This window comes from Nipponia nippon, unplaced genomic scaffold, assembly GCF_047370975.1.
Source record: "Nipponia nippon isolate SJK-2023a ecotype South Korea unplaced genomic scaffold, ASM4737097v1 scaffold_3, whole genome shotgun sequence".
Taxonomy (NCBI): Eukaryota; Metazoa; Chordata; class Aves; order Pelecaniformes; family Threskiornithidae; genus Nipponia; species Nipponia nippon.
Genome location: NW_028262347.1, coordinates 50710041 through 50732998, shown reverse-complemented (window position 1 = coordinate 50732998; position 22958 = coordinate 50710041). Strand labels below are relative to the sequence as shown.

Sequence of the window (22958 nt, the reverse complement as noted above, 5' to 3'; positions counted from 1 at the left end):
GAGAGAATAAGCAAAACGATTTCATGCTCTGCCGTGATAAACCATTAGCAGCTAACTGGCACTCGGATTTAAAAATGCATTTTTTAAAACAACACCAAGATAAATACTTAATACTAGCTTTTTCTAAAATTTTCCAGAAGTATTTAAAGGCAGTCTTTTTACATGCATCCAACATTACTTTTTTCACAATTAAAGGAAATTCAAGGAAAAAAGGTTATTTAGTAATAACTTCAGCAAAGTAAGTGTCCTTGTGCTAACAGTCACCAGGATTAGACTTTATGTGGTGCTCCGCTTCTAGCAAAATGCGCAGAGAACACAGGCTGGCAAAACGGCACCAGACTAACCAAGAAACAAGAACCTTCCTATCTTATCCGAGTTGCTTTGGAAAGGAAATACAAGCAAAATGTATGACATCGATGGGATAATTATTTTCTGATTATTTATTAGGATCTGCTCAGCGGAGTTAATGAAGTCCCTAGGATCTCTGCAGAGGCACAATGTTCCAAGCTAGCCCTTTCTGTCAGAAGGCTGATGCCTAACACTGTGGATCGGAGGAAAGAATCTCCTTTTCCCGAGAAAAAATCCTAGACGACATAGAACATTTTAATAGCAGAAACATTTAAGCACTACAAAACGCTAAAGCTATGAAGTAGAATCAGACCCCATTTCTTTAATTTAAAGCATTTTATATAGTAAAGGGCCAATCCTTCCCCCTAAGTAAGCTAGAAGGAGCTGGGAGTCTTCCCAGATTACCCTGCTGAGGCAAAGAACTCTTCCTCCCCTGAGCTACAGCTATTCCCATTTACACATGAACAGGGCATCCTCACTGAACGGTAGTTGGGGTGGGGTTAAAACAAAACAAACCAAAACAAACCCACAACCAAAAAAGGCCCCACAAACCTCGAATGCACACAGAAGTTATCTCAGATATTTGGGAATGCTGGGCGATTTAGAAGGGTGAGTTGTTGTGCCTTGGAAGCTAAAATTTAACCAAGTTGGCCAGTTTTCAGTACGTGACGTTAGCTTTAAGCACAGTCACTTGCCTGATGTAGGATTAAACATGGAATCAGGTATCTCACAAGCATAACAGAAGATGCAAAACTATTTCACTGTTTTCATAAATACCTCATAATATTTTTCATAAATACTATTCCGTAAATACCTCAGTATTCAAGCTCATCTGCATTTCAGTTGCTAGATTTCAGGGAAAAAAAAAAAAAAAAAAAAAAATCCCCCAAAATAACACCAAACCCCAAGGTGTCCAGTTTGAGACTTCCCGTTTTGACAAGGTACTTCCATGCATTCACTTCACCAACGACAAGCCTCTGAGCCAGTTTAATCGGGGCGCTCCATCACCTGTTACAGCCAGTTCTAACGCCAGCACGTTCACTGGCCGTGCAGACACAACGGCCTCCGCTGGATCCTTGCTTCAGTAGTGCAGTTTTGCTGGTTTTCTACTGTCAACTAGTTGAAATAGAAAATAACCAATTTAGTTAAGCATGTTTTAGTTATAGCACTCACACAGAACCGGCAAACATCTCATTTTCTGTAATTTTTATTTCCAATAAAGATCAATAGCAAAGTGCTGATGAACAAGAAGTTATCTTAATTATCTGTCTTTAGGAGGATTAGGATTCTTGCGTCTTCTATGATACCTGGAAGAAAAAAAGGCTGTGGTGAATGCAAGCTTTGGAGAGTCTTTGATTCTCCTGACACTTCCCGCCCCCGGTGAGTGGTCTGGAGGTTACACAAGTAAGCAAAACACACGATAGACGAGCACAACCCATTACCACTCATTAGATGTCATCTCTGTTGTTCATGGAGTTACATAACGCTACTCATTTCTACTGCTACATCTGCTACAAGCACGCAATAATCCCATCAGTTCTGCAGCTGAATAGGCACAAAGGCCGCTGTTTATTCTTAATCCTTTGTGTGAAGTTAATTTTATTACATGGTCAGCTTTTCCTTTGTCTAAAATGATTGCTACAGAACAGAGAGACTCAATGTTCAAAGGAGTTACGCCAGACTGTACGTTAAATAGTGTAATATTTTGCAGACAAACTAAAAAACAAATTCTTCAAAACAAAAATGATCCCTACTTTCCTCTTAGTTACCCACCCTAAATCAAGGAAGATCCTGTTTGATGCTCATTGAAGTGACAGCTACCCTTTGGCCATAGAAAGTTCTATCATTTCATTCCTTTTATCTACTCCCAAAACACAATAATTAAAATGTTTTCTGTGGACAATAAAAAAAAATTCTGCCTGTATCAAGTCTCCATAGCTATAAAATTAGCAGCTACCAAAAGGTGTAGTAACACAGACTGGAAAGGAGTAACACAAACTAGGACGCCGTTTGTTTCCAGTGGTACACCTGAACGTACATAGCTCCTCTCTAAGCTCAGTCATGCATATTTCCACCTCTTGTCCTCCCAGCTTTCTGAATACAAGGCATACCGAAGTACACTTTTCACCGTTCCAATGAAAAACCTCTACTATTCTTAAGTCTGAGAATCATCCTATTAAGTTGTTTTCTCTAAAGTTGTTAAGAAATAGACGATGTATGGTTCCAAGCTGTATTTGGTTATACCCACTGAGGGTATTTTACATACTAGATTCTCTTATGCGGACTTCACTTATGCAACTTTAATAAATCACCTGGACCAGCAGCTAACTAGACGGTATGAGAAATTTCTACTCTGTGACATATTTTAAAAAAAAAAAAGTTGCAAAGTCTACCAAAGGGGCAGTGTTAAAAAAAAAAACCTTACGAAATACAGTTGTCCGTTTACACAACACTGCAATGAAGATTTTACGTAGTAGCCCATGTGCTAACAGTAGCTTGTCTCACATGACTTATCCTAGGTTGAACCCAGTCATTAAATTATTCCTGTATCTCCTTTTACATCCCAAAGGAACAAACACTGAAAAGGAAATACTTACTGTCCCACGGGGTACCAGCGATGTTTTGTTGTGTAAAACATTTTGCTGAGCTCTTCAATTGTAGGACCTCTATTGTTCTTTAGCTCTTTTTCAGTCAATCTGGATTTCAAAACTTGATCGAGGGTTTCTTCTTTATTAGTCACTGGATCTGGCCGTGGTACGGGCTATAAAAATAGTAGCGTATATATTTCCTTTTTCTCCTTTTTTTGAGAAAATCGAAAAGCCAAGCTACATAGATTGCATTACAATTTACTCTGAACAGCTGAAACCAAAGGAATACGGAAGAATGCCTGTAATTGTAAAGGCTATCTACTGCCCCCCCCGCCAGCCCTGAACAAAACCACATCACTGTGGAGCAGCTGTCTAGAAACATCTCATTACCCCAGGTGCTACAGCTGATTACCCTACCCCTAAAATCAGCACTGCTGACATCATTATTGCTGATCTCATTCTTACAATTCACCAGCTGAATCACAAGCTTCAGTTCAACTAATACAAAAGTACTCATTCCTATTTAGAAATCTATTCACAGTGACGATCATCATCGCTAAGAAAGCTTGTAGATGATTTGTACCTTGGAGAAGAATGTCATTTCCTAATTGTCTGTGCACCTGCTAAGACCAAGACATTTGTTCTCAACCTGAAACCTACCTACTAGCACCGTTACAAGTATTTTTCCTTGGTTGAGTCTTTTACACCTGTTTTTCCTGAGAGACACGCAACTGATAAATTTACAAATACCGATACGTAACTTGCAGGCAAAGAGGGCTAAAATGTTTTAAGTTTTCAGTGGAGAATTTTCACGTTGGGGACTTCAACAACGTAGCTACCATTTGCGGTGTTTTACTAGCACAAGAGAACTGGAAATTGAAACAAAAAGTGTACACTAGAAAAGTTTATCTAGACATACTTTTACCAATGTAAAGAATACATTGGAAGTACTACTGATAGATAAAAATTAAATATTTAAAGTTTTTTTGTGGAGTTTATGAACCCAGAGTGCCGAATGAAATTTAAAGCGTGAGTTGAAGAAAGCAGCAGCAGCAGCAGCGCTCCTCTGTATCCTCTTGCCCAGACTGCCGCATCTGTACGCAGCAGGACGCGTGAGCTATAACCTGCGTTCCGAACACCCTCTTTGAGGAGTACACGCATAGACAGAAACCATCTTTCTCTGTAGTGCGCAAGTATTTGAGTGCCTCGTTTAATTCTATTTGAGTTACTATATGCTGTGATATCTGAGCATTTCTTACTCTGCAACTTTCCCTCGATTCAACTAAGAATAAGGTCCTCCTCAGCGCAGCAGCTATGTTCATCATTCACTCACTTCACAGACATGCTGATCACGTAATAAAAAGTACCTCAGTATTTCAAACTTAAAAAAGATGCCCTAAAGACTCAAAATTATGAACTACTTATGCCTTTACAAGAGTAAGAAATATAAATGTGTACATTTGGACGTACTTTTGTATGCTCATACGGAATCTCAAGCGAAGGGTGGTAGCAGACAATTGTCTTCAAATCTGATGTCACTGCAAGTTCCACTTTGCTATAAAAATAAAAGCTTACACTCTTAAACATATCCCTTAAAATTTTCAGAAATGCTGAGCAACTGAACAGCCCAAGTCCCAGAGAAAATCAGATTTGACCTTGCATTTATGAATTCTTACGAATCTTCTATAAAATGAGCCCTTATAAAACAAAGGCCACAAACACTTGATCTAAACTTCCCTTTTTTTTTTTTTTTTCCCCCAGCCATCTTCAGGTTTCTTTTTTTGGATGGGGAGGAAAAAAGGGCTAAAGTAAAGTATTAAAGATAGCTGGAAACATAGGTTGGAAAAAAAATCTTTAACACTTCGAATAATTACATATAAAACTGTAGCAACAGATGGGGGTAATGATCATCAGTGATACCTAAGACACCATGCCGACACCATGCCTTTGTAAGAAGCATGGCACCTACAAAGGAAAGAATGGAAAACAAAGCTCTGTTTGGGGTTCCAACTTTTATATTTGGTAAAAGATGATGAGCATGATGAACAAAAAGTCCTACTGAGAGCTTCCTTGAGGGAGTATGACTCTCTTCTTACCTTCCTTCCTTGTTAACTTCCATGACACATTAGTTTCCTAAAACCCTGAATGACACAAATGCTGCGTTTCTCACTATATTTGTATCATCTTTTCTGGTTTCTACTAAAGTTTCTCATGCAGCAGCTCAAAAATAGCTGAACTTTGTCTTAACAGCAAGCATCAATGAAAATGACTGCTCTTAGCTACTTTTGCTCTTCCACAAACAAAACTGCAGGGGTACTGGGGTCATCACCACATTTAGAATGAGTCCTGCATTTTTCATTACGCTCTTTTTTTTAAATACTAACTTCACTATCACTATGATCGGAAACAGTACTTTCGTTAAAATTATTACATATATCCAAAACTGGCAGAAGATGTATTCGATACCATTATATGACAACTTCATGACAGAGAAAGTAGCCCTGGAATAAACGTTACATGAAAAGGCCACACATCAAAGCACGTTTAAGTACCAATTGTAGTCTTCAGGGAGAACGGAGTATGTAGATTTACGGCAAGCATGATACACAGCTCCATCTGCAAAAGAAACACGTAAAGAACACTGAGGTAAAAACAAACAGAGCTATGCCAAATTTAAGGATGTTTACATTTTCATAGAATCATAGAATCGTCAAGGTTGGACAAGACCCTTAAGATCATCGAGTCCAACCGTTAACCTATCACTGCCAAGTCCATCTATACCATGTCCTCGAGCACCGTATCTATCCGTTCTTTAAATACCTCCAGGGATGGAGACTCAACCACCTCCCTGGGCAGCCTGTTCCAATGCTTGACCACCCTCTCGGTGAAGAATTTTTTCCTAATGTCTAACCTAAACCTCCCCTGGCACAGCTTGAGGCCGTTGCCTCTCGTTCTATCACTCGTTACTAGGGAGAAGAGACCGACCCCCACCTCGCTACAGCCTCCTTTCAGGTAGTTGTAGAGCGCAATAAAGTCTCCCCTCAGCCTCCTCTTCTCCAGACTAATCAACCCCAGTTCCCTCAGCCGCTCCTCATAAGACTTGTGCTCTAGACCCTTCACCAACTTCATTGCCCTCCTCTGGACACGCAATTCCACTCTAAGTCTTAATTGGGGAATATAATCGTACTCAATTTTAGATTACCAAAACCCAAATACTGTCTAAATAGAAGTTCACTTTACTACACAGATTTCTAGTGCAATCAAAAAATACCGTATCTAGGTAGCTATGGCCTACCTTTACCTTTCCAATTGTATTGTTCTCCTAAGAAAAATCACAGTATGAACAAAACACCTATAGATTTCACCATTAGAGCATATTCTTCATATATGCAAAGAACATTACCTGATGACTTACAGGGAAGATCATAATTTCATTCATAGCAATACTTACTCTAAAAACCAAATTTGTACTTTGCTGGCGACTGCTCTATAAGCTATACAAAACACAAAACTATAATGTCTAGGCTGCTGTAACACTAGAGAACTTCACCCCTTTCCCCAGGTTCCTGTTGCTCCAAGGAAAGCGATCACAAGAATTACAAGTAGTAAAGAAGGACAACAGCATCCAGGACTGTATAAGCGGACTGAGGGAGGGGATTACCTCCCCCTACTCAGCACCTGTGAGACCACATCTAGGTACTAGGGCCAGTTTGGGGCCCTTTAATAAAAGATAAACCTGAATCAGTTCAGTGAAGGTCCACCAAGATGGTCAGGGGATGCAGCACCTGCCCTGTGGGGAAGAGGCTGAGGGACTGGAGCTGGCTCAGCCTGCAGTAGCGACAGTTTTGGGGAGACCTAACAGCAGCCCCCAGTGACTATGTATGAGGACTGGGGTTACTGAGGAGAGGGAGCCAGTCTGTTCACAGCAGTGCATGGTGGGAGGACGTGAAACAACACCCCTAAGTTGAAACGAGCAGCTCTGATGGGATATGTAGAGAAACATTTTCCTCCTGAGGGCAGCCAACCAGTGGGACTGGGGCCCAGGCAGGTTTGCGCAGTCTCTGTCCTTGGAGATTTCAGAGACCCAGCTGGACAAAGCCCTGAGCGACCTGGTGTGACTGCAGAGCTGAGCCTGCTTTGAGGAAGAGTTTGGATCACAAACCACCCGAAATCCTTTCCAACTGGGTTTTCCCACAATTCCATTCCCATTTTTTCACAGAATCATAGAATCATTTAGGTTGGAAAAGACCTTTAAGATCATCCAGTCCAACCATAAACCTAATGTAAGGTGTTAAACAGTAACAGTCCCTTAAACAGGAACCAAACCATAGACATCCTGCCTTCCACAACCACGTAGGTATGCATGCCCAGGATGGGCCTGGGAGGTACCTGTAGTTGATTTCTACTGGCAAACCCCTTCCTTTACTGCTGGAACCTGACACAAATCCACGTGTAACTTTCTGAGCCCAGTGAAGCCCCTCCCGCAGCGGGACATGATGGGATCCACCTGTCCTGATGGGGAAAACGCATCTTTGGGTGTAAGCTGGCGGGATTGATCAAGAGAGCTTTAAGCTAGAATAGGTGGGGGAAGGGGATACCAACAGGACTGCGGTAGGTAAGCCAAGGGTTGGCATGGCATCGCCTGAGGGCAGCAGTGCTAGTGGGAACATTTACACTGCTCCTGGGAGCACGGAGGGCTCAGGAGCGTATCTGAAATGCTTGTACACCAGTGCACACAGTATGAGAAACGAACAGGATGAACTGGAAGTGTTGGTCAGCTCCCAGAGCTATGATATCATCGGTATTAGTGAGAGTTGGTGGAATGAGTCCCACAATTGGAGCGGTGGGATGGAGGGCTACGGGCTGCTCAGGAGGGATAGGCAGGGCAGGCGAGGTGGAGGTGTTGCACTATATGTGAGGGAGAGGTTTGACTGCACAGCCCTTACAGTTAGTGATGTGGCTGAGAGCCTCTGGGTAAAGATTAGGGCAACAGAAAACAAATGAGTTGTTGTAGTGCATGTCTACTACTGATTGCCCAGCCAGGATGTAAGCACTGATGAGTTATTCTACAGGCAATTAGGAGAGATTTCTGGATCAGTAGCCCTTGTCCTTACAGGAGATTTCAACTTCCCAAACATCAACTGGGAATATCATACTGCTGTGACAAGCAGGTCTCAGAAATTCTTGAAGTTTGTAGGAGAGAACTTATTCTCACAAGTGCTCAGTGAGCCAACTAGGAAAGGTGCCCTTCTGGACTCGCTATTTGTGAATAGAGAAGGACTCCTGGGGGATGTGATGGTAGGTGGCTGTCTTGGCCACAGTGATCAGGAAATTGTTGAGTTTAAAACTTTCAGTGTAATGAGAAAAAAAGACAGCGGAGTTGCTACCCTTGACTTCAGGAGAGCAAACTTTAAGCTATTCAGGGAGCTATTTAGCAGAGTACCCTGGGAATCTGCTTTTGAGGGCTTAGGAGTCCACGAGTGCTGGCCAGACTTTAAGAACCACCTTTTAGAAGCATAGGAGCAGGCCATTCAACTGTGTCCTAAGTCAAGGAAGTGGGGCACAAGACCAGGTTGTCTGAACAGGGAACTCCTCATGGAGCTCAACAACAAAAAGAAATTGCATGACCTCTGGAAGCAAGGTCAGGCTTTGCAGAAAGATTACAGAGCTGTGGTTCATATATGCATGAAGAAGACATGAAAGGCCAAAGCTCAATTAGAGTTGAAACTGGCCAGTGTTGTTTCAGATAACAAGAAGGGCTTTAAGTACATTAATAGTAAAAGGAGGTCTAAAGAAAACAGTGGACTGATACTTGTTGAAGGAGGTCATCTGACTAATAGGGCTGAAGAAAAAGCAGGGGCATTCAATGCATTTTTTGCCTCAGTCTTTAATAACACTGACAGACCTCGGGCTGCCCCGGTCCCCTGAGCCAGAGGGCCACAAGTGTGGGAACAGTGACTGTCCATTTGTGGACACTGAAATTGCAAGGGACCAGCTGTGCCAGCTGAATGTTCACAAGTCCATGGGGCCTGATGGGATTCATCCCAGAGTACTGAAGGAGCTAGCGGATGTTATGGCAGGAGCCCTCTTGATCATCTGCCACAGGTCGTGGGAGTCTGGGGAGCTCCCCGCTGACTGGAAGCGAGCCAGTGTTAGCCCAGTCTGCAAAAAGGGCGTGAGGGAAGACTCAGGAAACTACAGACCTATTAGTCTAACCTCTGTTCCTGGAAAAATTGTGGAGAAGATTATACTGGGTACTATTGAAAGGCATTTCAAGAATAATGCAGTCATCTGGCACAGTCAACATGGGTTCACAAAGGGAAAGTCCTGTTTAACTAATTTGATATCCTTCTATGATAAGGTCACCCAACTGGTGGATGAAGGGAAGGCAGCGGATGTAGTTTTTCTGGACTTCAGTAAGGCTTTTGATACTGTCCCTCACAGCGTCCTTCTGGACAAGTTGTCCAACTGCGAGATGAGCAGGCTCACGGCATGCTGGGTGAAGAACTGGCTGAACGGCAGGGCTCAAAGGGTTGTAGCAAATGGGGCTACATCTGGCTGGTGGCCAGTCACCAGCTGTGTTCCTTGGGGTTCAATTCTGGGGCCAGTCCTGTTCAACATATTTATCAACAATCTGGATGCAGGAGTTGAATGCACCATTAGCAAGTTTGCTGATGATACCAAACTGGGAGGTGCTGTTGACTCTCTTGAGGGACAAGAGGCCTGGCAGAGGGATCTGGGTAGATTGGAGCATTGGGCAATGATTAATGGGATGAAATTTAGTAAGTCCAAATGCCAGATTCTGTGCCTGGGATGGAGTAACACCGGGCACAAGCAGAAACTGGGAGAGGAGTGGCTGGAGAGCGGCCCTGCAGAAAGGGATCTGGGGGTGCTGGCCGACAGCAGGCTCGGTACGAGTCAGCAGAGTGCCCTGGCAGCCCAGAGGGCAAACCGCATCCTGGGGTGCATCAAACACAGCATAACCAGCCCGTCAAAAGAGGTGATCATCCTGCTGTACTCAGCGCTGGTGCGGCCTCCCCTGGAGTACTGTGTGCAGTTCTGGGCCCCACAGTTTAAGAAGGATGTGAAGGTCCTTGCATGCATCCAGAGGAGGAAAACAAAGCTGGTGAAAGGGCTGGAAGGCATGTCCTGTGAGGAGCGGCTAAGGACTGTGGGCTTGTCTAGTTAGGAGAAAAGGAGGCTGAGGGGCAACCTCAACAGCTTCCTGAGGAGGCAAAGGGGAGAGGGAGGTGCTGAGCTCTTCTCCCTGATATCCAGTGATGGGATGCATGGGAATGGTTTAAAGCTGCACCAGGAGAGGTTCAGACTTGACAGTAGGAAGCATTTCTTTACTGAGAGGGTGGTCAAACACTGGACCAGGCTTCCTGGAGAGGTGGTCGATGCCCCAAGCCTGTCAGTGTTTGAGGCATTTGGACAATGCCCTTAAAAATATGTTGTAACTTTTGGTCAGCCCTGAAGCGGTCAGGCAGTTGGACCAGGTGATCGTTGTAGGTCCCTTCCAACAGAAATATTCCATTCTTCTACCACTACACTTTAAGAACTGAATTACGATCACAAGAACTAAGTCTTAGCATGTTCTGAGCCTTTTGTTTTCAAGTAAGTCATAAAAAGGTTTCAACTTTTTCCTGACATTTTATGTAGACCATCTTTAGTTTTAATACAAATAGGATTCTTCTTGGCTGTTCACAATGGAGGGGGAGAGCATTCAGTGTGTCAAAACTGGGAAAGCTGAAAGAACCAAGAAGAAACTATTGTGTAGCTAATTTCCTCTCAGAAATATTTTAGGTGTAAAATTCTAAAATTTAGAATTTCTGTTAGCACTTCCACGCTTCAGTTCTTCCAATTAAATCATTCTTAGTTATTAAGAAGTTGAGTTCTGGTAAAATATTACTGCAAATAGTTTGTATTTCTTCCTAAGACTTCTCTCCTCTCCTTGCCCACTAACCTCTAAAACATAACATGTCCATTACATTTTCTCAGTTCCTGTCTTTTCTACCACCTTTACTATCTCCCCTACATCTTTCTATTGATGTCTAAAACATGGACAAAAATCTAAGAAATAATATTGCCTGTTTTCAGTTGTTCTCTGTTTATGTTAAGTAATGAGATTTTACTGTAGTCTTTTCTCACCACTGTTTGTAAGTCTGAAAAAAATAAATTTAAATCTTCAAATATAATCAGTGGTAAGAGGGGTGGTATTTACAGGCCAACTAATAAATTAGAGGAGTGTCATATGTGGACCATGGAAGCTTTAAAAGAAAAAAAAAAAAAAAAACACACCAAATCAAGATATCCTTTAATTATTAGCAGACTCGATTCTGTTCAAATAAAAATTCACTTCCATGCTTCCATTACTTTAAACAGTCTAGGAAAGAGTTTCTCAAAGAACAAATTTTAATATAGGACTTCTACAATTTCATCACTACTTACTCTGCAGCGGGGCCTGCTTACAGGTTGCTACTGAACGCATCCAAAAGAAGCTGGACCACACAGTTCTAAGTGATGTTGCCATGCTGACAGCAGACAGGAAACCAGTCCTGGACAAGATGGAACTCAAACAGACACTGTATCCTTTTTTCCTGCAGAACACACTCTGAAAGAAACCAGTTTCGTAACTGTTTGGGGTACAAGACCAACAATTTAATTTCCTGAATATCTTAAGGATAAATAAAATTTGTGCAGTATATTCCTCATTATTTGTCAGTTGTTTAGAAGTCATTATTTAAGGCACTGGTACCTGCCTCCTTCATAGTCAAATGTGGTACAAGACTTTATTTAGTGAGAAGTACTCTTTGAAGGTACATCATTACCATTAAAAAAAGTTTCCAAACTTGGGTTTTCTCACAGTCTTCTACTGGTACTCACCCACCTAAGTTTTGCATTCTTCCTGCTGCGCACGCCACAGAATTATTCCTGAAACATGCACTTCTTGTTCACAATGTAAATACCATCACCCAGTATAAAACCAGAAGCACTTATAAATAATACTTGCTGTAGTTAACAAGCTGTCTAGTCGGTTTCATCCATCTCAAAAGCAATACACCTAAAAGCTATGAAATACCATGTAGAATACCTTAAATATTACCCCAAATTTCACAGAAGCAGGAAGACACATATAAACATCTTAAGTTTTCATTGTCTACAGAAAAAAAAATTGCTTCGAAGAGAAACTTATAACGATGCTCAAGAAAACATAACTGGAGACAGTTTAAAGACATACTTGTAAAAAAATAAAAGAAAAAAACAAGATCTTTTTAAAACTACTTCACACTTAGCGCCCAAGAACATCACCAGAAGTGTATATTTTTAAATTTCTACAAATAATTATCCATCATTTTCTTTACGTGTGACAAGGGCTGCTGAAGTCAGAGAAGACTAACACAGCATCTACAGAGCTGCTCATAACTTGCCTTTGAAAGCTCGTTAGCAAAAGAGGTGAGGAGAACAGGGCGGGTCCGGACCGCCTTGCCAAAGGACAGGCCTCAAGCACCGGCCCATGCTCGGCCTCACCTCAAGGACCGCTACGGTTTAAATCGGGACATCCCCGCCCCCGAGGCAGCGCGCAGAAAACTCTTAAAGGTCTGTCTGCGACAAACAAGAGCACAAAACCTGATGATTCCAGGATTAAAGAAAATATTTAGCTTTTAAAAAAAGTAATTAACCCATCAAAGCAAGCAAAAGAGCGCCCGTTACAAAAACGGATCTGCAGGCTATTAAAAAAAGAGAATCCTGAGTGTGACACACAGCGATTTAACCCCTCTGAGAGCAGACAAACTCTCTTCCTACGGCCCGCCTCGGAGGCCTCGCTTGCAGCTCTCCTGCATCAGCCGGGGGCACTCTGTCACCCACTACCGAAACAAGGAGAGGGGAGCGCTGCGCAGCGCGACCCTCAGGCGAAGCGGCCCCGCCGAGACGAGGGCTTTCCCGGCGCAGAGCGCAACAGCCGGCCCCAGCAACCGCGGCCAGGAGGGAACAGCAACAACCGCCACTGCCGCCTGCCTACCTGCCTCCAGTCGCGACGGCGTAGCCGTTACCTGTGCGGACGCCGCGCCGCCCCCTCAGCAGCCCGCCAACGGCCACAGCACCGGAAGCGACGCCCAGTGTCCTTCCGCTTCCGGCGGCGGCTCGCCCCGGGGCACGCCGGGAGATGTAGTGCGGGCGGGCCGGCGGGTGGGGCCTACCCCGGGCGGGGCGCGCCGCCGCCGCCGCCTCCCTCTCCCTCCCCCTCCCTGCCCAGCGCCGCCCGGGCCGCGGCAACAAACTCTGAAGCGTTTCCAAACCCGGCTGCGGCGGCAGCGAACTGCCGCTTGGCCGGCGGGGGCGGCCCCGGCCCGCGCGGGGCCCGGCCCCTGATGGCGGCGGGCCGGGCCAGGGGGGAGCGGGCGGCCACCCAGCGCTCCTCCCCGCCCCCGGTGCTCCCCGGCGGTCCCTGTGCTGAGGGGGTTTCGGGGGGCAGCCCGGCGTCGGCAGCGGCTGCTCAGCCGGGAGAGAGGGCGCGAAGTCACCGCAACAGGCACCGGCCTCCGCAGGGGACGTGCCATCCTGTTACGTTAGCTGCAAAATAAATCCCTCTGATCCCGTCATTGGAAGGGACGTCTCCGACATTACCGGTTATTTCACAAGCTTGCGAGCATAGCCTGCTTGCTTTCCAGGTTAAATTACGCAGTGGCTGCGGCAGCTCCCTCTTCAGCCTGCCAGACCTTCGCAGTACCTGTAATACCTTTTCACAGGGAAGGCCTGGGTTTTATGTACACGAAATAGCACATTTCAGATATTTAAGGCGTGCAGAAAACTCACCTGAATGCCCCAGGCATTATGTACACGAAATAGCACATTTCAGATATTTAAGGCGTGCAGAAAACTCACCTGAATGCCCCAAGCATTATGTACACGAAATAGCACATTTCAGATATTTAAGGCGTGCAGAAAACTCACCTGAATGCCCCAGGCACACTGCTGCTCTGGGGCTACTTGCTTTGCTTCTTTTGGAGACGGAGTCACAAAGTATTTCAAAGACAACGTTATCTTTACACAACATTGAAAAAAGACAAGAAGACCTGCTGCTCTGGTACCTGAAATGGCTCCAGCACCGTAAGCTTTCGCCGCCCATGAAGCATCTCTAAGTCGCAGCAGCCGACTGTGTCTCAGTTCCTCTCACAGAATCACTCTTTTGGAGAGTCTCAGATAATGCCTCCTGAAAAGGCTGCAACCTCTTCCAGATATTTTCAAACCATTGCATCTTTTCTGGTCGTTGGCTGTGGTCCAGCAATTTCATGCAGTTGTTGGTGGAAGCTTCACAATTTCAGCAATGTCTGACTTTGTTCTGTAGCTGCAGAGTTGCAGTAACACTGATAACTTCCAGGAGCGTAGCAGAAGTGTAGCCAGAAATCACTAGTCAAGAGCTGATCGTTCCCATCAGGAGTGGCAAAGGTTTCTTTTTGAATGTTTTTCCTGACAGTGGAAGATGGAAGACATCTGCTCTGGGCCTTCTTGCAATATTAGATGCAGCAAGCCATAGAGAGAGGGGGCAGACATGGGCCAAAATGTTGTACATACTACTTGGAGAGATGCAACCAAGGTGGGAGATCACATCTTCGCTACAAGACCCCTCCATGTTTGTGGAGATCAGCTCTCTCCGTCATTCCCATCAAGTTTCTGCGTGCAGCTACAGAGGGGTCTGATCTGGGCTCAAGCACCTAACAGAAGCAACACAGTTCGATGTTATCTTCTGCTGTGTACCAGCTTTTTTTTCCCACAAGGAAATCCTTGTACTAGGACAAGGGAAGCCCTTGGATGAAGAGCAGCCTTTTGAAGCTGAAGGCAAGCAAGATAGTGGTTATACTGATGGACAAAGAAAACACGTTGAGGATTTTAAGCTCAAGGATAGCATTGACAAAAATAAATAAATGGTTATAAACTGTCTAAAACAAGTGCAGTCTGGAAATTAAAAGAAAGGAGTGATACTGCAGTTAAGGAGTGAGCTTCAGGACTATCTTGTCCACAGCCATAGTGGGGATAAACGGAGTTACTTCAAAGTGAATCTTGCTGAGTTTATGACCAGATTGTGACAACGGGGGAACTGCTGCTCAAGATTCTTGCCTTTCTCCTGGGCGGCCGCAGTGCGATACGCCTGTACGCGAATGCACCTTGCTATGGTCCCTTAGCACATAGAATCATAGAATCATAGAATCATAGAATCGTTTAGGCTGGAAAAGACCTTTAAGATCATCAAGTCCAACCGTTAACCCAGCACTGCCAAGTCCACCACTAAACCATGTCCCTAAGCACCACATCCACCTGTCTTTTAAATACCTCCAGGGATGGGGACTCAACCACAGAATGCTGTCATGTGTGCTATGTGTGTGTATGTGTGTGTGACCCTGTGACACAAGCACATTAGGCCCTGTTCTCGTTTCCTAGGAAATATTAAGCAAAATGAAGGCTTCTCTGACTTATCTTGAAGGTGTTCACTACTTAGTTGTCATAGCTTCTTTAAAAGATTGCCTAAACTCAGTGATGATGATGACTGTGGTTGGCACTTCTGATTCTTAGAAGCCTTCTCAAAAGGATATTATTCATCCATGCAGGAGACAAAAAATCCTTTGCTGTCCAGTGGAAACCTTGAAATTACCTCCCTTCACAGCTGGAGACCACTGCAAATTGCATCTGCTGCTTTCTCCAGTGTAAGACACTTTTTTTTTTTTATCTTCTCTATATTGAGCAGCATCTGTTAAAAAAATTAATTTTTATAAACTCCTCACTAGCCCCTTAGAAAATTGCCCTCTCCATAAAAAATACTAGATCTTGATATGCTTGGGTATATTAGTCATCATTGCAATATAAGCCTTCTGTGGTTCTCCTACATTACTGCTTCCTATATCAATTGATTTGCTTTTATCAAGACAATTTTTTTACTCTTCAGTGCCATATGTATTTTCTGAGGACTGCATACAGACACGCACTCACAGGTATGTGTGCTCTCTCTTCTCAGACACACATTTGAAAAAGTAGAGTTTCTGATGTTACTGATCAACGTGACCAACAAGCGTTCTAACGGTGGGATTTTATAGGCTGGTGGTATTCAGTTAGTAACAGCTAGGGAGCTAATTCATCAACTAGATTGCAAAGAACAGCAAACGATCTTGAATTTGAAGGGTTTTTTTTAATAAATGTTGCAGCACATGCTAGTCTGTACTGTTTGTTTTCAATTATTGTATTTTTTTTCCACATCACAAATGCTATGTGGTTCTCTGGGCTGAATTTCTGATTCCAGACAGGAGAACAGCCACCGGGAGGATTACAGGTATCTGCCGCCTAGTGCTACCACATCGTTAGTCCTCTCTTTCACATCACTGCAATCCAATATCGCTTGTAAGGTTCATCAGAAATTGTTAGCAATCTTCTGTACCTTGTTAGGAACTCATTGGGAACACTTGACAGCCCTCTGGAATCTTGATTCACAAAACAGCCTTCACTAAATTTTTTTTCAGATTCCCTGGTTTTATACCCTTGTTGCATAATCAGTTTTAAATTAGAGGTAACCTGTGGGTATTTCTGTGATGATCTTGTTCTGGAAACGTGTGCTTTTAACACGTCACTGTAATGGCAAATCTTGTAACTTACATCCTGCTTCTAAAAGGTTGCAACTGAAGGTACTGCAGAACTTTATTTTTATTTTTTAAAAACTAAACCACATTCCCTGTTAAGTTTCCAGGCTATTTTTAGACGGTTTCTATAAAGGGATTTTTTAGGAGACAGTAGATGAGGTCTACCCCCTCCCTGACACATAATGTTCTGCGAGTCTATTCTTAGAAGCATGTTCTGACGGATTACAACTTTCTGGTAGGGAGAGGGGAATTGCTTAAGGACAGCTCAGAAGCATGACTACACACTTCTCCAGCATGTCTGGAGATGGGGTTATTAATAACTGCCAACGGCCTTGCTTGCTTCAGCAGGTTGTAGACAGCGGAGAGGAGAGTTGCTCGCTCCGTATTGGCTCAACAGAAAGGAGGTTGTTCTTTCCATTAACTGCGGGGATACTGTGGAGGCACGGATGGTGATGAGCTGCAGACCTCTGGGACTTCATGTCTTTGAAAACCTGGAAAGTTTTGTTTCTAGGTTGCTCTCTTGCTGAAGAAAAATCATCATCTGTTCTTACTCAGTCAGTCACTTACAAACTTCTCCAGGAAATATTCTAACTGATAAAACAGTTGCCCTACTGTTAGGCAACAAATGCTGTGTACTAATGAAGGCAGGACTATGTTGGTTGGCTCTGTTTTAGAAGAACAAATTTATAAATCAGAGCTGGCATCTGGATTGGCGTGGGTTTTGTTTAAGCAGTTGCAACCCCCCCTCTCCTTGTGGGAAATGGAAAATCGGGACTTGGCTGTTCTAGCTCTTTTGCTGCAGCGGCATATTTAGGAAATTGTTTCTTAGTAAATTCATTCAGGCTGCTCATTAGCAAAATGAATATAATAAATATTTACTTTTTCATAGAAACCAATGTTTCAAAGTCTTCCAGGAACAAACATTTGGTTTCCTTTGTTTCCATTAAATCTGGAGTAGAAAAGGTACTATACAATCATTTCTAGAAGTGGAACGGAATTTGTGAATGGATAGATTTGTTTTATTGCAAAGATGGTTTCTTCGCAACGGAGATGGACAAACCTTCACACCTGAAATAATAGATCTTAATCTCTGTAAGGTTATTCTATAAATTTGGGATACAAATTTCTAATGAGACATTGTAGTTTAGTTATGGTTTTAATTCTCAAATCTTCTCAAGTTATGCTGTAGCCAGACAGAGTTCTATGTTTTAAGTTAATCTGTAAACACCCAGAGTAAACACCAACACTTATGTCAGTAGGCTATCTTCATTCTTTAGTAGATCTCATGCCATCCTGTCATCTGTCCATCCAGTTACTGGTAAGGAGTCAAGCTGCAACTGTAAATAACAGATGAAAAAACTACAGCGCCTGCAGTGGCCATATGCAGCCTAAATAATTTGTGTTCCTGTCGATTACTGTAGTTCAAGTAAGCAATATTATACCTGTATTCAAGCAGGCACTTCATGGAAAAAAATCAAGTTATTTGCTACAGCGAAGGCTCCTACTCACAGCATCCCGTTCTGATGTCTTAAGTTGGTAAAACATATAACTGGTGGGGTTTTTCCTTCTCTCAGTACAGTTTAGCCCACTACTACCAGTTCAGATCATTCAGAAATTGTCCAGTGACTCTTACAATTAGAGCTAAGTGAAAAACACTGCACTTCTGGGCCTCAGTTTCCCCATTGGTACATAGGGATCATAACAACTCTTGTGCAATACTCTGGGATTTACTGAAGAACATTTTTAATATAAAATCTAGATATTACTGTGAGAATTCATTCTGTGTGTGTACATACATCCGTCTGTTTTTTGCTGTTGAACTGACTTTCTACAATACTTGACAAAAATACAAAAATGCTTTTATGCAAAATAAAGAATCAGGGGGTTGAAATAGAGTTGTAATTGCAGTAAGACTTTTATAAGATTGCAGAGAGGGGTAGGAGGAGGAAGTAAGATTAGTCAGCCACAGGCTCAGCTGGCCTGGATGCACCCACTCAGTGAGTAACTTGATGACAGCAAAAGCTGTCATCGGAAGATGGTCAGCAGCTGTGTTGAATTGTTCTGGGAGTATTAATTGCATAATTGCAGTTATTTGTTTACCTCCTCTGCCTACAGTGACATTATTGAGTACTTTGTTGGTGAATAAGATGGTTGCCTAACTTCGTTCTCAGAACCGCTGTAATCCCAGTGATGATGTGTGATGGCTGTGGATTTGTGGGAGGAGGAGGATCGTGCTCTCCATCCTGGCCTTCACATCGGTGCGGTGGGACAAGATTGGCTCAGCCAACAGAACAGGTCACTGCTGTAGGAAGGGGTAATCCTACATCTGCCACATCTCACTCTGCTTCCTACTGCTTTTCTTGTGCCAGCTCTGATGCTTCAGTGAGCTGGTCAGAAAGGTAACTCAGCCAAAAAAAAAAGCCCCTACCCCAATAGGTACGTACCAATGGAAGGAGGGGATCAGGAATATAGGGCAGAGCGCAGGGAAAGGGAGCAGGAGCTTCAGTGTTGCCTGCAGCTTCTCCAAAAGGATAAGGGGCACCCAAAGTTGGGTCAATAACTCGTGGATGCTACAAGGGGCAATTTCACTCCCGCTTGTGTTACCTTTTGTTGTCTCTGGTGCTTGCTAGACCCCTCTGTAAGCCAAATCAATTCACCAGTCCAGCAGAGGACCAGACTAAATGGCTGTTTTTCTGCCAAGTTAGTGCACTGAATCAGCTCAGCAGAATCTGACAAGCCCCAGGAGTGAACGGTGGGGGAAATGCTGTGCGTGAGGAAGGAGGGTAGAAGGCGTGAGATGGGAAGGGGAAGAAAGAAGTCCTCTTTTTGACAGATTGACTCAGCTGTCTGGTATAACTTGACCTCAAATATGTGGTTCTGCACTACCCCTAATGCAGTGAACTATAGATGGTTCCCTTCTCACGCCCTCAGGTGTGGGTTCCTGTTCTTGTGCCACACCTACACAGCTGCGTGACTGCCTGTGGTTCGCATCAGCTCACTGCTCACCCAGGAACTGTTCACGCTTTTGATCAGCTCGTCTTCCGCGAGGTCACGATGTGAGCTGAGGGAGCAGCGGTGTGTGGCAGAGGAGGAGGGCAGGAGCCCTCTTTAGCAGCAATGCAAATACAAAGTGGCATAACCCTGACGTGAAACTACACCCTAAATAACCACTGTGGAGGCAGGCCTGGGTGGAGCTGGGCTGTAGGTATGAAATCTGATTTAAATGGGGACTGCAAGTGATACCAGTCTTACTGAACACTGAACCTAAATTTCCTCTGAAATGCAAATAAATGTTGCTTTATAAAAGCCAACCAGCAGCGACTGTAGCATAAGATCACTTTTCTAAAATCAACCTGCATTTTTAGGTGCTCTGAACTCGGAAGCAAAGCATCAGGGAGCATCAAGGGTGGCACTGCTCCCTCAGGGCAGGTGAGCCAGGAGTTGAGGGCACCCCAAGGCGAGCCGAGCAGTGACCCCGCCAACGGGGCACAGCCCCGCTGTGCCAGAGGCAGGTGAGCCAAGCGGGGTGGTTACTGCAGCAGGTCCTATCGATGGCATGACACAGTAACAGGCCAGGTCCGAGGATGGTCCAGGAGCCCCTGACACTCAGGTAAGCACAGCTGAGGTGTAGCTCAGGAAAAAATGAACACCCAGGCCTGTCAGAGGGTGAGGGTAGAGGCCCCCGTTGAGGCTGTCACAGAAAATAATGTCTATTTGTGCACTCAGAAGCCTGACACAAAGCTGTGGAGTCAAAATAGCATCTGACAAAGACTTCACTGATCTAAGGCCCATACAACCATCCAGAGTTGTGTCTGATATCCTTGAACTGTTTATCAGCATACATCTGACAAAATACAGGCATATAATATTCCCAGATTTCCTCACATCCTGCCTGAGGTGCAAGGTTTATTTCAGGATATTAAGGGAGGAAACAGCTAGCAATCGCCAGTGCTAAGAGAGCATCAGACGGAACTCCAGGCAATAGTCTAATGAAAAACATCTCAATTTAATTTAAACCAAAATATCAATCTAAATGACTGCCAAACACATAGCATCTTTATCTTTCAACCTAGCAAAAGAAAAATACCAGGTTGAGTCAGGGAAGACAGCTGTCTAAATGAGGATGCATGACTTCATTAATTACAGTACTCAGGATGAAAGCAGAATTTTTTTTCCATCAAACCTTTATCTTACAAAAAAAAAAAAAAAAAAGATTGCTGAAACGCTCTGCAAATTTTGACAAACTACACATGTAGTGCTGTGGAAATCTCGCTTTTCAGATCTACCTTTTCTTCTCTCCTTTTCTGCTTCCTGTCCCCCCTCCCGTGCCCTCCAAGAAATTTTTTTTTTATGGTTTTAATGGCATTGTTATATGTTTAATGGTATTGTCATATGTTTAATGGTATATGTGGCTTTGAAAAACTGTATGGATAAAGAATCCCTGTGCCATACTGCTCAAAATAAATAATCTGGCAGAGAAGAAGCAACAACCTTGAACTTCAGAGTAGGAGTGCTGAAGTACTGTTCTACCCAGGGAAGCGGAAAGCGGAAGCATGCTGGGCTGGATCACCCGTGGTGCTTCTCCAAGGATGTCTTCCAAGAGACATGCCAAATGGAGGATAGGCACACAGAGCGGTGCAGGCTGCAGTCCAGAACCCAGTTACAGTGGCAATAATGGCTGAGTGGAAAATCCTGAAGGACAGGGGTGGCACCGGAAGGTCATTGGGGTGGGAAAGCACCTGGAAGATGCAAGAACCTCTACGAGGTGTGGCTAGTTTGAGGAGACAAAGCTCCCCTGGCACTGACATGTCTCTGATTCAGAGGATTAAGTTGCCTCCTATGGGAATTTGAGAATGCTATAAAAGAAGGACAATTTTTACTATAGCTTCTCCTGGAAGGTATCCCTTGGTACAGAAGGAGCGCAAAGAAGGAAAGTCTAAAGCCAGTATTCTGGAGTAGCCGGTTTGGATGGCTTTTCCAGCACCTATATGGATACTCAGGGATCTCTGCAGCAGTCCTTGTAGGAGCTAGAATAACTTAGGGGAACAACCTAAATCTTTGTAGATATGACAACGGAAAATAATGTTTTTGTTCACTGCCATCTCCTGAGCAAGTGGACTTCAAAAGCCTCTTCCTAAGAGGAGCCAGAAAGAGAGGTGTCATGAAAACTGCAACTTTCCCAGGATGTGGCAGGCCACTTGTTGAAGAACTATCAAAACATAGTAACTTGCCAGATTGACTTTCTGCGATTTCAGACTGAAGCAAGATTCCTGGTCTACAACACTTGAAAGGGGACACTGAATGCAACATTCACGAGCATTTGTTTGAGCCAACTATGCTTCACTCTGTTGTTGCATCTCGCAGACATAGGGCAAGGTTCACAGACCAGAAGTTCCAGCACTTTCAAGAAACTGAGTGGCATTTTACTCACATTGAGCCTAAAAGCATCTTTTGGCCCATGTTTTCTGCCACTTATGCCAGTCCTTTAATGGTCAGTATTCTGGGAGAAGGGTAAAAGATAATAAAAAAAAAAAAAGAATAGGAGAAGGCAGAAACAAAGAAAAAGAAGTAATTCTGCAAGCAGTGTAACAAAGTACATTGGTTTCCAATTACTTTGGTCGTGAGGATATAGCCCAGTGAAGATTCTTTGATGTCTAATAAAGTGTTGGAGTCATGGAGTCTTTCTCCTAGTGGGATTACCAGGAACATTTTTTTTTTTTCTTTTGTCTTCCTACTTTCATAAAATTCACAAGGAATTGCTATCTTTCATGAGGAATTGCTTCACCTCTCCAGCTGTATCTTCATATTTGTTTGATGCTGGCAAGCGCATACAAGGGTTACTAGCACAGGACAGAAGGGTGAAAAGGGATCATTTGATTTAGGGTCTTGGGGTAATTTCTGGTCTTGGTCCCTAAACTGCCTATTGTACTATATGAAATTTACACAACATGGAGAGAACAATTTTAAAAATAACCTAAATATTTGCATTCCTTCTACATATGTCAGTATACCTGCTAACTCAAAATGAAGGCTCCTAGTTATTACTGGGTGTCATAGCAACATGATTTCAAATATTTTCAGTTATTTAGTTATTTCAGTTATTCACAAAGTTTCAAGATTATATGAATGCTAATTTCCTCTTTTCACTAACCTTCTGTCCTGATTTTTTTTCTCCTGACTCCCTTAGCGAAGTTCACTGTAATCCCATTCCTCAAAACCAATAAGATTCTGTACCCCATCTGCATCCTGCTCGGTGGTAAGCAGTTATTTATACGCAGGTCAGCACTGCATTGTGGTCGTCATTAGGTATTGTTACTGCATTTACACCAACCTCACTGCTCTCCCAAGTGACAAACGATTTGAGAAGGCATTACTGTATTTACATTTTGTAAAA

The 22958-nt window shown here is 43.6% G+C and overlaps 1 protein-coding gene across 4 annotated transcripts; it reads right to left on the bottom strand.

The window, feature by feature from the left end:
* Positions 1-417: 417 nt before the first annotated feature.
* Positions 418-13134, bottom strand: MRPL42 (mitochondrial ribosomal protein L42). 4 transcript variants are annotated; one of them, XM_087763803.1, is made up of 7 exons: positions 12961-13095; positions 12368-12542; positions 11388-11550; positions 5489-5552; positions 4407-4491; positions 2946-3109; positions 1540-1655 (listed from the first exon to the last, which is right to left on the bottom strand). In XM_087763803.1, the coding sequence occupies exons 3-7, from the start codon at positions 11467-11469 to the stop codon at positions 1610-1612; spliced, it is 441 nt and encodes a 146-aa protein (XP_087619929.1). In that variant the 5' UTR covers positions 11470-11550; positions 12368-12542; positions 12961-13095; the 3' UTR covers positions 1540-1609. The 4 variants fall into 4 exon arrangements, with proteins under 4 accessions (XP_087619930.1, XP_087619929.1, XP_087619928.1 ...); XM_087763804.1 differs by lacking the exons at positions 1540-1655; positions 12368-12542 and adding an exon at positions 418-1464 and having other exon boundaries at positions 12961-13107; XM_087763802.1 differs by lacking the exon at positions 12368-12542 and having other exon boundaries at positions 12992-13134.
* Between the last annotated feature and the right edge of the window lie 9824 nt (positions 13135-22958).